The following is a 13656-nucleotide window of genomic DNA, read 5'->3' on the forward strand; positions in this document are numbered from 1 at the left end:
TCAAATTGAGTAAAAGATGATTTTATAAATAAAGTGATTTATAGAGCATTCTTTTGATCACTTTGATGGATGCGGTGGCACGCTGTAAAACTCTCCTGCATTAGCTTGTTTTCGTTGGGTTATTTTTGGATGGGCAGACGGGAGCGACGTCCTGCGAGTGGGAAGCACCTCACTTCTCTTTTCTCTTTGTCTCCCACCAGGTAACATCGAGTACAGCTGTCCGGCCACCAATGAGTGCGAGATCACGAAAAGAAGACGCAAGTCCTGTCAGGCGTGCCGCTTCATGAAGTGCTTGAAAGTGGGCATGCTGAAGGAAGGTGAGGGGAGGTTGCTTTTAAAAGTAATGCATTACAATATTGAGTTACTCCCTAAAAAAGTATAATACATTACATTACTTTTGCGTTACTTTTTCTCATCTGTGGTTGGCTTGCTTGTTTGTTTTTATTATAAAACAGTTCTATTTTTGGCAAATGTAAAAGCTATAATCTATAATTATTTTTGCTTATTTGTATGGTTGAATTGGATCACCGAAGATCAGCAGTAAAGACAATGAGTAACAAAATGGGATAAAATACTTATAAGATCTTTGTTATTTAACATTTAATTATCACAGGTTTGCTTCATATTGTGAGTTTGCATTTCACTGCTTTTATTCATTTTGATGAATGCCGAATGTGTTTTTGTGTAATTGAGATGAGCAAATGCTTGTTCATATTTAGTCTAGAACCACAGTATCATCATGTTCACAAACAAAGCCTCTGCACTCACTTGATTTCTCTCAACATGAGGAGAATACATGGTGAAACAAAGTGACTGGAGTTACTTATTTGAAAAAGTATCTCGGATATTTTATTGTAAATTAAAAAGTAATGCATTACTACTTGAAAAAAGTAATCTGATTACATAACTCGCTTTACTTAATGCAATTAGTATGTGTAATGATATGATAGATAAGACAGGACAAGTATGGCTATTAATAATCTTTCATTACACAAAAGTATTATAATATGAAAGGCTCTTATATGGAGCGGCACATAGTGCTTACGCGCATCCCGTGCACAGAATGACACGCTCAAAGCAACACAAGAGTCACAGCTCACCGCATAGAAAAGATCAGAGCACAAAGAGAAGAGATACTGATGCAAAGTGTATTATATCTGTGCGGTCGAGTCTTTTCTTTGAACAGTTGTAACATTTCAGTTACTGTGTGTGTATCCAACAACAGTGCCTGCTAGTCCTAGTCCTTGGAAGTATACATGCAAAAACTTTATGGTGCTCGATATGGCTTTGTGTCTTTCATGAGGCGTAACAGTAACACACAGAATAGTATACACAGAATATCGGATTTGGATCCATCTCGTCTGAAAATTCCCAATCCGGCAAAAAAAGGCAACATCTGAGCGATAATGATACAGAGGATCGGATTGGTGCACCCCTAATTTCATGAATTCAGATTCTAAAAGAGACCAGTGTTGGGGAAAGTTACTTTTAAAAGTAATGCATTACAATATTGCGTTAGTCCCCAAAAAAGTAACTAATTACGTTACTTAGTTACTTTTTATGGAAAGTTATGCATTACGTTATTTTTGCGTTACTTTTTAAATATGAGCAGGGCTTGATTGTTTTTAATATAAGAAGTTCTATTTATAGCAAATGTAAAAGCCCTTCCACACCAAAAAGTGTAAAGAATAAACCTCAGGCTGAAGGAAAAGTACATTCACGTCTGTACAGTAGCACACAGGAGAAGAAGATTCAACACTCTTCAGCAATAAAAAAAAACAATGAAGCACAATTTTTAGTTTATCTAAAGTCATTTTTGCTTATTAGTATGGTTGAACTGGATCATCAAAGGACAGCAGCAAAGTTCATAAAATGGGATTAGATACATTTGTGTTATTTAACATTTAATTATTGCAGGTTTGTGTCATATTTTAAGTTTGTATTTCACTGTTTTAATTCATTTTGATGAATACTAACTCTAAATTATTTTGTGAGTAGGATGAATTAATACACATTCACATTTAGTCTAGAACTACATCATGTTCACACAGTGCACACAACGCCTCTGTACTTCTGATTTCTCTCAGTATGGGGACTGGAGACTTGTCAGTCAATAAATGGAAAAACAAAGAAACTGGCGTTACTTTTTTGATAAAGTAACTCAGATATGTTCTTGTAAATTAAAAAGTAATGCGTTACTTTACTAGTTACTTGAAAAAAGTAATCTGATTACATAACTCGAGTTACTTGTAATGCGTTACCCCCCAACACTGAAAGAGACTGATCCTATAGTTGAATTAGTATAGTAAAAGCAGGTTGTATTGTGTCTTATAATAAGAACATTTTTTTTATATATTTTGTGTTGTTGATGTCAGAGTTCGTATGTCAGAAATTCATCTTTCGCCAGACAGATGAACATAGACAGGTTGTGTGACACCGTCATCCTCAAAAAGTACCTCAACAAGTTTTATTTAAGTGTTATTTTATTATTTATATACAAAGCTTTATAGTATTTTCTGTTTATTAAATTAGCTTTAGTTAGTTTTAATTTTAGTTTTAGTAATTTTGTTGTGCTTTTGTAAATTATAGATAGATAGATAGATAGATAGATAGATAGATAGATAGATAGATAGATAGATAGATAGATAGATAGATAAAGTTAATTAGTAAAAAAATATAAATGCAACTTTTAAAACAATTACTGATTGCCGTCTATTATTTTCCACATAAATCGCGATCTGAACCCTAAACACATTTTTATTATTTTTTTCAGGATTCACAGTTGAATAGAAAGTTAATTTTTTTTAAAAACTGCATTTCACTGAATTGTAAACATTTTGTTACATTATAAATGTATTTACTGTCATTTTAGATCAATTTAATGCTTACAATAATAAAGGTATTAATATATTTTAATTTAAAAATGACTTTTTTATTTTGTTAGATTTTATTTTTATATTTTTTGTTTTAATTTTAATTTCCAGAGACACACAAGCCATGTTAGACTTGTAAATGCTCTGGCGGACCTGTGTCAGAGCCGCGCTGGACCTGAGGGCCTTTTGGCCAGAGCTGCACTTGCATGCATCAACACAGCACTAAATAATTGTGCCTGTTGGGCAGAGAGACAGAAATATGCTGAATAGGTCGATCCGTGTGCCTGACTAATAGAAGTGTAACAGTATTCCGACTGGAAAGCCTTCTGTCCCAGAGCACACGCTCTCTCCCCGACGTATTGATCTGCTAAATGTTTTCCGAACATCTCAGCTCTCTTCCTGCGGATGCTTTTTTAAAGTCCTGCCATGTAAGAAATTTGTGACAATTAAATATGCCCACAGATATTTCTTTCCCTCTTACTTTCCCCTTTTTTCATGTCTCACGGCATTCATGTTAATGCAGTGAACACATGCACACTGATGTGCATGCAAGAGTAACATAAGAGCATGTGTGAAACAGGTCTGTAATGTAATGTGTGTAGTTCACCCACAATCCATCTGCGAAAGCTCTTCTGTCTGTGTGGAGCTGAATGAAGTAACGGAATCTCTCCACTGCACGAGACACCGAGAATGAATCGCATTACTCGCTGATGAAAAATTAATGCAAATATATTATCTGGAGGAATAAGAGCCCAGAAAATCGGGAGGGATTGTCAGAAATGAATTATTGTATTGAGGCAAAAAATGGCGCTTAAACAATAAGATGAAGTCTGCACTTCAGCAGCTTTGAGATGTTAGCAGTAAACAATATTGTAGAATAAATATATGAAAATCTGTTCAACTGTAATTTATTGCTGTGATGCTCCGCTGTATTTTCAGCATCATTCCTCCAGTCTTCAGTGTCACATGATCTTCAGAAATCACAATAATATGATGATTTACTGCTCAAGAAACATTTCTGATTATTATTATTATGTTGAGAACAGTCGTGCTGCACAATATTTTTGTGGAAACTTATTTTTTCAGGATTCACAGTTGAATAGAAAGGTATATTTTAAAAAAAACTGCATTTCATTGAATGTTAAATATTTTGTTACATCATAAATGTATTTACTGTCATTTTAGATAAATTTAATGCTTACAATAATAAAAGTATTAATTTATTTTTAATAAAAAAAAAAAAATACTTTTTTGATTTTGTTAGATTTTATTTTTATATTTTCTGTTTTAATTTTAAAGTTGTATTATTTTTTGTGTTTTTGTAATTTGTATTCTTTTATGTATTGTTATTATTTATTTACTTGGTTAATAATAATAATAATATTATAAATAATAATAATAATAATAATAATAATAATAATAATAATAATAATAATAATAATAATATAATAAAACCACTGTATTTTAAGACATTTTGTCTTATGCTAGTGTTAAAATCACACCCAGCTTTTTCAACATCATATAAATTTGTTCATACATTTTGCAAATAAATAGGATGACATGAACAGGCATCTTGCTGGCTGTCCCGCGTCCCGCCTCAAATGCAAGGTCACTGTCTGTCTCCGATCCGACTCTACGTGAGCGCCAAATCAATCAGGCCTTTCAAGGTGACAAGGAAATGAGATGCAGAGGGTCACGTCCGTCCACGTCTACCCTCACCGTAAGACCGGAGCAACGGCCGAGTGGCTGTGAGACGAGCGAAGGTCACACGCTGAATGCAGACATCTCAGCTAATCATTACTTTACAAGACAGGACAGCATAGGCGTCAACTGTTGGAAACTTTCCTTTCTGTTTAAGGACTTTAACTCCAATTCTCACACTGCATTTACCAAAGACAAACCTGAAGAAAGAGCATCTCTAGTAGACCAAATGTTTAGGACTACTTAAGTCATGTGATAACTGATATGCAAAACTGAGTTTTATTTATTGTTTTATATCTGTTTTTGACTATATATATATATATATATATATATATATATATAGCCTATTAATTATTATTATACAATTAAAAGAAATTAAAACATAACATGCATGTTTTAATAGAACTAACAATACTATTAAGTATTAATAATTTAAGTAATTCTATTATTGCAGAATTGTTAAAAAATCATATTTTCATATTTGTCTTGGACTAAAAGGCTGCTACACACACTTGTTCAGAAACGACATTTCAAGATCATTTTTGAAGAAATTAATTAATTCATTAATAATAAACTTTTATTATTTAAGGATTAATTAAAATGATCAAAAGTGACAGTAAAGACATTTATAATGTTACAAAAGATTTATATCTAATATAAATGCTGTTCTTTTGAACTTTCTATTCATCTGTGAATCCTGAAAAATAATGCATTACAGTTTCCACAAAAAATATTGAGCAGCACAACTGTGTTCAACATTGATAATAATCAGAAATGTTTCTTGAGCAGTAAATCATCATATTATTCTGATTTCTGAAGATCATGTGACACTGAAGACTGGAGGAATGATGCTGAAAATACTAGCGGAGCACCACATAAATAAATTACACTTTAACAGATGACTGAAATAATGATTGAAGCATCATTTCAAAGCTGATAAAACTAAAGAGTTTATCAGCCATGCAGGGCTCAGTATTCTGGGCGCAGGATGTTTTCAGTCGTGAGATTTACTGCATAGTTCTGGACCCGCTCCATTCCCTCAAAACAGGAAGTGATCAATAAGAGGACTCGGATGTCAGGGACTACAGGTTTTTTTCCTCTGATCAATGGAAGCGAATCGGAGCTGGGAAGAAAGGAGCAGATACTACTGAGAGATTACACTGACGTAATCCAAAGACTCTTTAAACCCACAAGACTCACATCGCTCACATTCTCAAGAATAATCTAGACGTCTGATTTCCATCTGCCGTAAAATCGAAAGAGAATAATGTGTTCGTCAAAAACACTTTATTTTTTTTTATTTTTTTTTTTTATCACCATTATGTTATTCTGGCCTCATGTTATTATGCCCTTTACAAAGAAACATAAATCTTCCACGAAATGAAAGTGGATAGTGATTTATTCTGTCAAAAAGAAGACAAAGGCACCGAAACAAAGCTAGAGGAAAAAAAAAAACGTATGGGTTTGGAAGGACATGAGTGTGAATAAATGATGACAGAATGCTCATTTAATGTGAGCAGTTCCTTCTAGACACATATCCGAGTGTGAGAACTGTGTGTGTGTGTGTGTGTGTGTGTGTGTGTGTGGTGGTGGCTTCCCTTGAGGCCTCGTCTGAACAGGTGAGAGGATTACCGCAGGCGTGAACATGTGTTTTCCATCAGAGAGCCTAGATCACTGCTGGACGAGGACGACACTCTGTAGATCATCTCTAAAGGGAGATAGATGACTGCTTGATCACAAAGCACACATTCACAGTCTAAAGAAAGAGCAGACACGTACTGAACTTAACAGATCATGAGTCAAATCATCTTTGTAGGGAAGGATGGTCGGGTCTGATAAAAAAAAGAAAATGATGATATATGATGTATGGATGTTGGAGCTCTGGCTGGGTGGATGATTATGTAGTCAAAACTAAGAAAGTAAGAAAGTAAACAGTCCATTTCGATGTGTAATATACTTTTGCACTGTACAGATATGTAAACTCGTCACCTTTCTGTGAAATGTGCAGCTCTGACATTAAAATAAGCCATTCATGCACCATCAGAGGAGTCAGGCCACTCGATAATTGTATATCTAAAAGGAATTGACTGTATTCAGAAAAGTTTTGAAGACATTGTCGCTGTATGATGCCTAAGAAAGTAGTGTTTTTAAGCACAGCACTGCTTTGTGTGACCTCTGTATTTCTGCTTTTCCAGTGCATTTTCATTCTGCCACTTTTGTTCAGACCAATTATATATGTAAGGGATAATGCATGGATAACTATTTTAACGCACGATGTGGAGGTTGCCAAAAATTTGTTTAATGCACAGCTAGATCTTCATTATCCTGCTTATACCATTGTCATCTGCCAGCATTGAGAAGTTAAATATGTTAATGGTGTTTCAAATCAGACAGAGATGTTTATATATATTTATATATATATATTTAAATAGCCTACAAAAAAATATTATGTATTGCAATACATAATACGTTACCTTTAATTTTTAATATTTGGCTTGTTTGTATGCTGTTGTGCGTCCCTTTGTTTAATAAGCAGCGTGTACGCACGTTGTGGTCCCGCCTATAATAACACTCTCTTTAAATAACAAAGATAAAACATTGCACCAGACTTAAGACCAGGTTCGAGTTTGTTTATGGTGCAGTATATTTTCAGCTTCTTAAAATAGCAATGCGTCTGAACACACCTCTTTTTTAGACCAGCACAAATGAACTCAAATGCATTTGCTTATTAAACGACATGGCGCTGGACGGGGAAATGCGAAACTAGCAAATACACTTGTGCTGCGCATTGCGTCACATTGCGCCGGGTGTATTATAGGGCCTAGAATGTCTCAGGTTACGCACGTAACCATGGTTCCCTGAGAACAGGGAACGAGACGATGCGTCCTATAGAGGGCGCTATGGGAATGCTGTCAGCATGACCGGTGTTGAAGCATGAATGAAATAACAACAATAAACTTGGCATTGGCAGGTGGAAGCCTATGACGTAAGCAAACGAGCGGCTGTGGATATAAAAGGGCACCTATAGAACACATCATCCTCTTTTTTTGTCTGAGGAGACACAGGCATGATGCATAAGCATGGCACAGAGATGCAGCATCTCGTTCCCTGTTCTCAGGGAACCATGGTTGCATGCGTAACCTGAGACATTCCCTTTCAAAAGAGAACTCCACGCTGCGTCCTCTAGAGGGCGCTATGAGAATGCTATACCAATGCCGCCATGCTGAGGAATAGTGCTTAGGTAACCGTTTCCCCAAGTCAGGACTTGAGGAACGGCATCCCTACTACCAAACTGCTAGGCTTTTCAGCAGGCTCAAGAGCCATCAATCATAGACTAACTCAGCATAACGACTGTCTAAACCAAGAGGAGACCAATAAGAATAATTTGAGTAAGAAAAATAAATAAATAAATAAAACTATTTAACTTTGTATGCCAATTACAGAACATCCTGAGATTGCTAGAAATGCAGCATTTACAATTAATTAAAATGAAAATATGTGCCGATGGCCAGTTATAGAGATGGTTGTAACACAAATGCGCCATAAAGTCAAAAAAACACTCTATATTCATATAGATGGCATTCATCTATAGCCTTGATAGCCATGATTACACAGTAATAGTGAGCTGATTTGCACTCAAACATATGGTAATCCTGCAGATACAGGCACATTCAACATAAAACACACTCACACATATATGAAAACTGTTGAAAAATAAAACAAACAAAGAAAAAGGCATTCCCTAAGTTGCGCCTCCATCAGATGACAGGTGTGTCAGAGCACGTGTCACGAGAGAGCGCCAGAATTCAAATAAACTATCTTTTGCCTATCTTTCACTTTCCACACAGAGAGGAAGTCAACAGGAGCACCCTGCTCACCATAACCCTCCATGCTGAGGGGAGAGATGCTTCAAAGTGTGTTAGTAGAGACACACTGGTTGAGTGGGACCCAAGATACCAGGGTCTAACCAACTCAGAGAAAGGGAATGAAGCTAATAAGTGTAACCCTTACCGTACAGGATTGCAGACAGTGCATGGAGTCTTGTGTGCACACTTACCACTTTTGTGGATTTAAGAAAGTATGCAAAGTGTTCACGTGCACACTTACCACTATGTGGATTTCAGGAAGTACATAGATGCTCAGCATGTGTACTTATCTTCCTAAGCACCAGCTCTGGGAGCAGAGACTTCAGCAGAATAACTCGCAGAATGAAAGGAAGCCTACCATGCTCAACCCTGGTAGGTGAGCTCTTAAGAGTGGAGGTCTCAGCATAACGGCTCTCTAAATCGAGAGGAGACCCGGCTACACTCAGCGCCAGAGGCAGATAGCGAGGCTCAAAGAAAGAGCCTACAAACTCATTTCACTGCCCATGCCAGAGCTCTGAATAGTGAAGGCTTCAACATGATGACTCTCTTAAACGAGAGGAGCCTACATACCAATAGCACTGTCTTAGTGGAACTATGGAGAGTGGAGGCTTCATCAGAATGACTCTTAAAAGATAGGTAACCTGCACTCAATCCTAGTTTGAGCCCTTAAGAGTGGAGGCATCAGTATAACGACTCTCTAAGATGAGAGGAGACCTAATCACACTCAGCGTCAAAGGCAGTTAGTGAGGCTCAGAACAGAAGAGCCTACACTCCTCTTACTGCCTAGGCAGAGCTCTGGGGAGCAGAGGCCTCAGGAGGATGACTCTCTAAATCTAGAGGAAACCTACACGCTTGCCCTGGTAGAGGAGCTCTTAAGAATGGAGGTCTCAGCATACCAACTCTCTAAAGCGAGAGGAGACCTGGCTACACTCTGCACCAGAGGCAGTTAGTGTGTTAGTAGAGACACACTGGTTGAGTGGAGCCCAAGGTACCAGTGTCTAACCAACTCAAAGAAAGAGAACAAAGCTAATACGCGTACCCTTACCATACAGGATTCCAGAGTCTTGTGTGCGCACTGACCACTCATGTGGATTTTAGAAAGTGTACAAAGCTGCTAGCGTGCACACTTACCACTTATGTGGATTTAAGACAGTATGCAAAGTGTTCACGTGCACACTTACCACTATGTGGATTTCAGGAAGTACACAGATGCTCAGCATGTGTACTTAATTTCCTAAGCATCAGCTCTGGGGAGCGAAGGCTTCAGCACGATGACTCTCTAAAATGAGAAGGAAGCCTACCATGCTCAACCCTGGTTGGTGAGCTCTTAAGAGTGGAGATCTCAGCATAACGACTTTCTAAAGCGAGAGGAGACCTAGCTACACTCAGCTCCAGAGGCAGTAAGGGAGGCTCAAAAGAAAGAGCCTACAAATCATATCTATGTCCATGACAGAGCTTTAAAGATAGAAGGCTTCACCAGGATGACTCACTTAAACAAGAGGAATCCTTGCACTCAACCCTATTGGAGAAAAAGAGTGGAGGCCTCAGCATGACGACTCCCTAAAACGAGAAGGGACCTGACTACACTCAGCACTAAAGACAATAAACGAGGCTCACAAAAATAAGAGGAGCCTACCTACCAATAGTACTGTCCAAGCGGAGCTATGGAGAGTGGAGGCTTCATCAGAATGACTCTCTTAAATGAGAGGAAACCTACACACTCAATCCTAGTTTCAGCTCTGAAGAGTGGAGGCCTCAGCATAACGTCTCTAAAATTAAAGGAGACCTAGCCACACTCAGCGTCACAGTCAGTTAGTGAGGCTCAACACAAAAGAGCCTACACTCTCCTTACTGCCTAGGCGAGCTCTGGGGAGCAGAAGCTTCAGCAGAATGACTCTCTAAAATGAGAGGACGCCTAGCACTCAATCCTCTTAGAGAAACTCTGAAGAGTGGAGGCCTCAACATGACAACTCTCGAGAGTGAGAGAAGGCCTGACAACACTCAGCGCTAAAGACAATTAGCGAGATTAGCGAGCGACATTAGCTGACAAAAAAGTAGCCTACAAACCAATAGTGCTGTCTAAGCGGAGCTATGAGGAGCAGAGGCTTCAGCAGAATAACTCTTAGACAAGAGAAAGCCTAACAACATCCAACCTCGTTGAGGAACTCATAAGAGTGGAGGTCTCCACATAATGATTTTATAAAACGAGAGGAGACCTGACTACTAAACTCTAGACACAATTATTGAGGCTCACAATAGAGCCTACAGACTAATAGTTCTGTCTAAGCAGAGCTCTAGGAAGCTGAGAGGATAAGGAGGCTCAGAGGAGGCTCAAACAAGAGCCTAACAACTAAAAAAATGTGCCTTTATTTTTTATTTTCTTTGTTATACCATACAGGAGCCTCCTTCACCAATAATGTAGAAACCCACATTATACCCTGTTTCTATTCTTAAAAAAATAGGACAAAAAGGAGCTCTGGAAGAAAAGCATTCCTCAACCGATTTCTTCCATGCCCCGCCTACAATTCCGGCGATCAGCCTGATTAACTGCCTCGGCAGCCGTGAGACCCGAAATTCGGGTGAGAGGCGCCAAATTCTCAAAGAAAATAAGGCATTCTCAATGCAATAACACACCGCAGCATGACTATCTCTCCTGAGAGCCGTACACACTCTGATCAAACACTTAATTCCCTCAAGAATCAGGCAAGAACAGAAACCGCCGCGAATGCATTGCATTAAACTTGTTCAACTCCCCCAGGAGGTGAAGGCACTCGTGCAAACACTGGCAAAAAAGCATGAGTACAGACGTCTGCTCTAGTAGATCCGCAAATGCAACAATGAGCTCATCCTTCTCTTTCGTTAGTCAAACACATATGTGCTTCGTACACAAGGTCTCCTCAGACAAAAAAAAGAGTATGATGTGTTCTACAGGTGCCCTTGTATATCAGCAGTAGCTCATTTGCAAGTTTATTGTCGTTATTTCATTAATGCTTCAACACTAGTCATGCTGACAGCATTCCAATAGCGCCCTCTATAGGATGCAGCGTGGAATTCAGCGTGGAAAAGGTAACAGTGATTAAACTGACTAGGAAGCCAGCCAAGCAGAATCAAGTATTCAGACAGATCATGGTATAAAATATTTGTACCTCATTTTTGCATCCCTAAAAGGTGCATATTACCATCTTAGAGGAGTAATATGTACCCTTAAGGTACTACTTTGAATCTTTTAGGAGTGAAGATGTCCATATGAGGTTAAACTGTAGTACCCCTAAAGGTCCAGTTTTTTTGAGTGATTTCAGAAATTACATCAATCCACAGTGAACAACATCCAGTTGACCTCTGGCAGGATTGTAGTGCGTGAGTTTCCACCTTTGCTGGCACCATCTTTGGGAAGAGTGCCTGATTGGGTCCGGTCGTGCTAGAAGAAGCCATGACACAGGTGTTTTTGGGTTATATGTCAGCTCTGCATTGTCCTCGCCATATCTCTCGTCACTGTACGTGAAGAAAAATGCCACACACACAAGAGCTGCCAAACGCAGGGCTCTTTGAAATAGTGCTGACACGGGGCCTGTTCAGATGGGGGTTGTCGGCAGCCATGAATGGTAGAGTTCACCGTGGCCTTAGGACACGGCTCTGTGAATTTCCTAGCTAAAAACGGGTCAGCCTAAGCTCCCTGAGGCACTGCCAACCATCCCAGCCATGTTGACACTTTCCCCTCGTCCAGATGACAGGCACCCAGAACAGGTGAAACTACCAAAAATAAGGGCCCCTGCCAGGTCCAGCTACCCTCAGCGAACCACCGACAGGAGTTGGGACAAGTCCTTTTGCAGGGGCTTTACTCAAGAGGGGATTGTTGTTTTGAGAGAGGAAAAGGAGCCTGGGGTCAGCTGGCCCTCATGCAGTTACGGGCCCGAGGGCTAATCCACACTCAGATGCTTTCCGCACTCGCCCTAAGCCCTCTCTCTCCCACACCGCCACCTTCTTTGAAGAAATGACATTCGAGATCCACTCGCTGTGAATCGGGGGGCAGACAACACCGTAGAACACACTGGCTTTCAGAAATACATTGCTCTCGTGTTTCATTAAAGATATTCCAATTTAAGCTGCTCATTCCTCTCATGTATGTGGAATCATCCAAAAGATGCATTCAGTGCTCTTATTGTCTTAACATAAATATCAAATGACAAAATTCATAACTCATTTTACTTTTGCATTTAACTACAGTGAGAAACAGAAAAAAAAATGGCACCCAATGTAGGGCTTTCGAATTGGGTTTGAATACTGGTGTGAAAATTATTACTTTTTTAATAGAACAATATGAAAACAAACATTTGTTTGTCTTTTGGAATAACATGCATGAGTCTCCCACTATTAAATATGACTTTTGTCTCAGTGAATTCCTAATTTGCTGCTTATTAATAGTTAGCAAGGTTGTTGTTAAGTTTAGGTATGGGGTTTAAGGATTAATGAATCTAAATATGCTTATGTTGAATAAGAAATGTATATGTGTTTTATAAATACTAATAAACAGACAATATGCTAGTAATATGCAGGCTAGTTGGTGAGAATTGGTGTGGCATGTGACATTAGGAGCATGTGAAACCATTCAAAAGACACATTCAGTGCACTTATTCTATAGTCCCTCAAATTTGTTTTGTTTGTTTGTTTTTTGTTTAGTTTTTCCTGCTGAGCATTTCTTTTATGTGGACATTCCTGCTATTTTGAGCAAAAACATTCTTTATACCCGAACTGTACAGCACACACACAAAAGTGTGCAAATTTTAACTTTAAAGGTGACCCATTATCCAAAAATCACTTTTATAACGTATTCGGACACTGTTGTGTGGCTGCAGTGTGGAAACAACCAGCCTATAATGGTAAAAATCCGGAAGCTGTGACATTACCGTAAAGTATTTTTTAAATAAAAAAAAATGATGGAGAGCCAGAGCCTGCTTTGACCGACAAGCCATCATCCCATGGAGCGACAGAGCTGAGGATCGCCCCGGAGCCAGAGGCCATGATATCAGTCCAGGTGTGTGAGCCAGCAACACCGCCTGCCACGAGGGAGAAAGCCACAGAAGATGTGAAGGCGGAGAGGAGCTCTGCCCCCTGCACCGTGGCTGAGGGTGAACTTAATATGGTGCAGCAAAAGAGCCAAAATGAGGAGGAGGATCTCATAGATGGGGAGTCTGAACTTGAAATTGAACTGTCCCCTC

The 13656-nt window shown here is 38.8% G+C and overlaps 1 protein-coding gene across 4 annotated transcripts in view; it reads left to right on the forward strand.

Moving 5' to 3' along the window:
- Positions 1–13656, forward strand: part of esrrb (estrogen-related receptor beta) — a 65189-nt gene that overhangs the window by 30770 nt on the left and 20763 nt on the right. For all 4 annotated transcript variants that reach the window (XM_026229344.1, XM_026229341.1, XM_026229342.1 and 1 more), the window contains one exon: positions 201–317. In XM_026229344.1, the coding sequence (XP_026085129.1) occupies positions 201–317 (117 nt within the window). The remainder of the gene's footprint in view (positions 1–200; positions 318–13656) is intronic.

This window comes from Carassius auratus, chromosome 42 (genome assembly GCF_003368295.1).
Source record: "Carassius auratus strain Wakin chromosome 42, ASM336829v1, whole genome shotgun sequence".
NCBI classification, from domain to species: domain Eukaryota; kingdom Metazoa; phylum Chordata; class Actinopteri; order Cypriniformes; family Cyprinidae; genus Carassius; species Carassius auratus.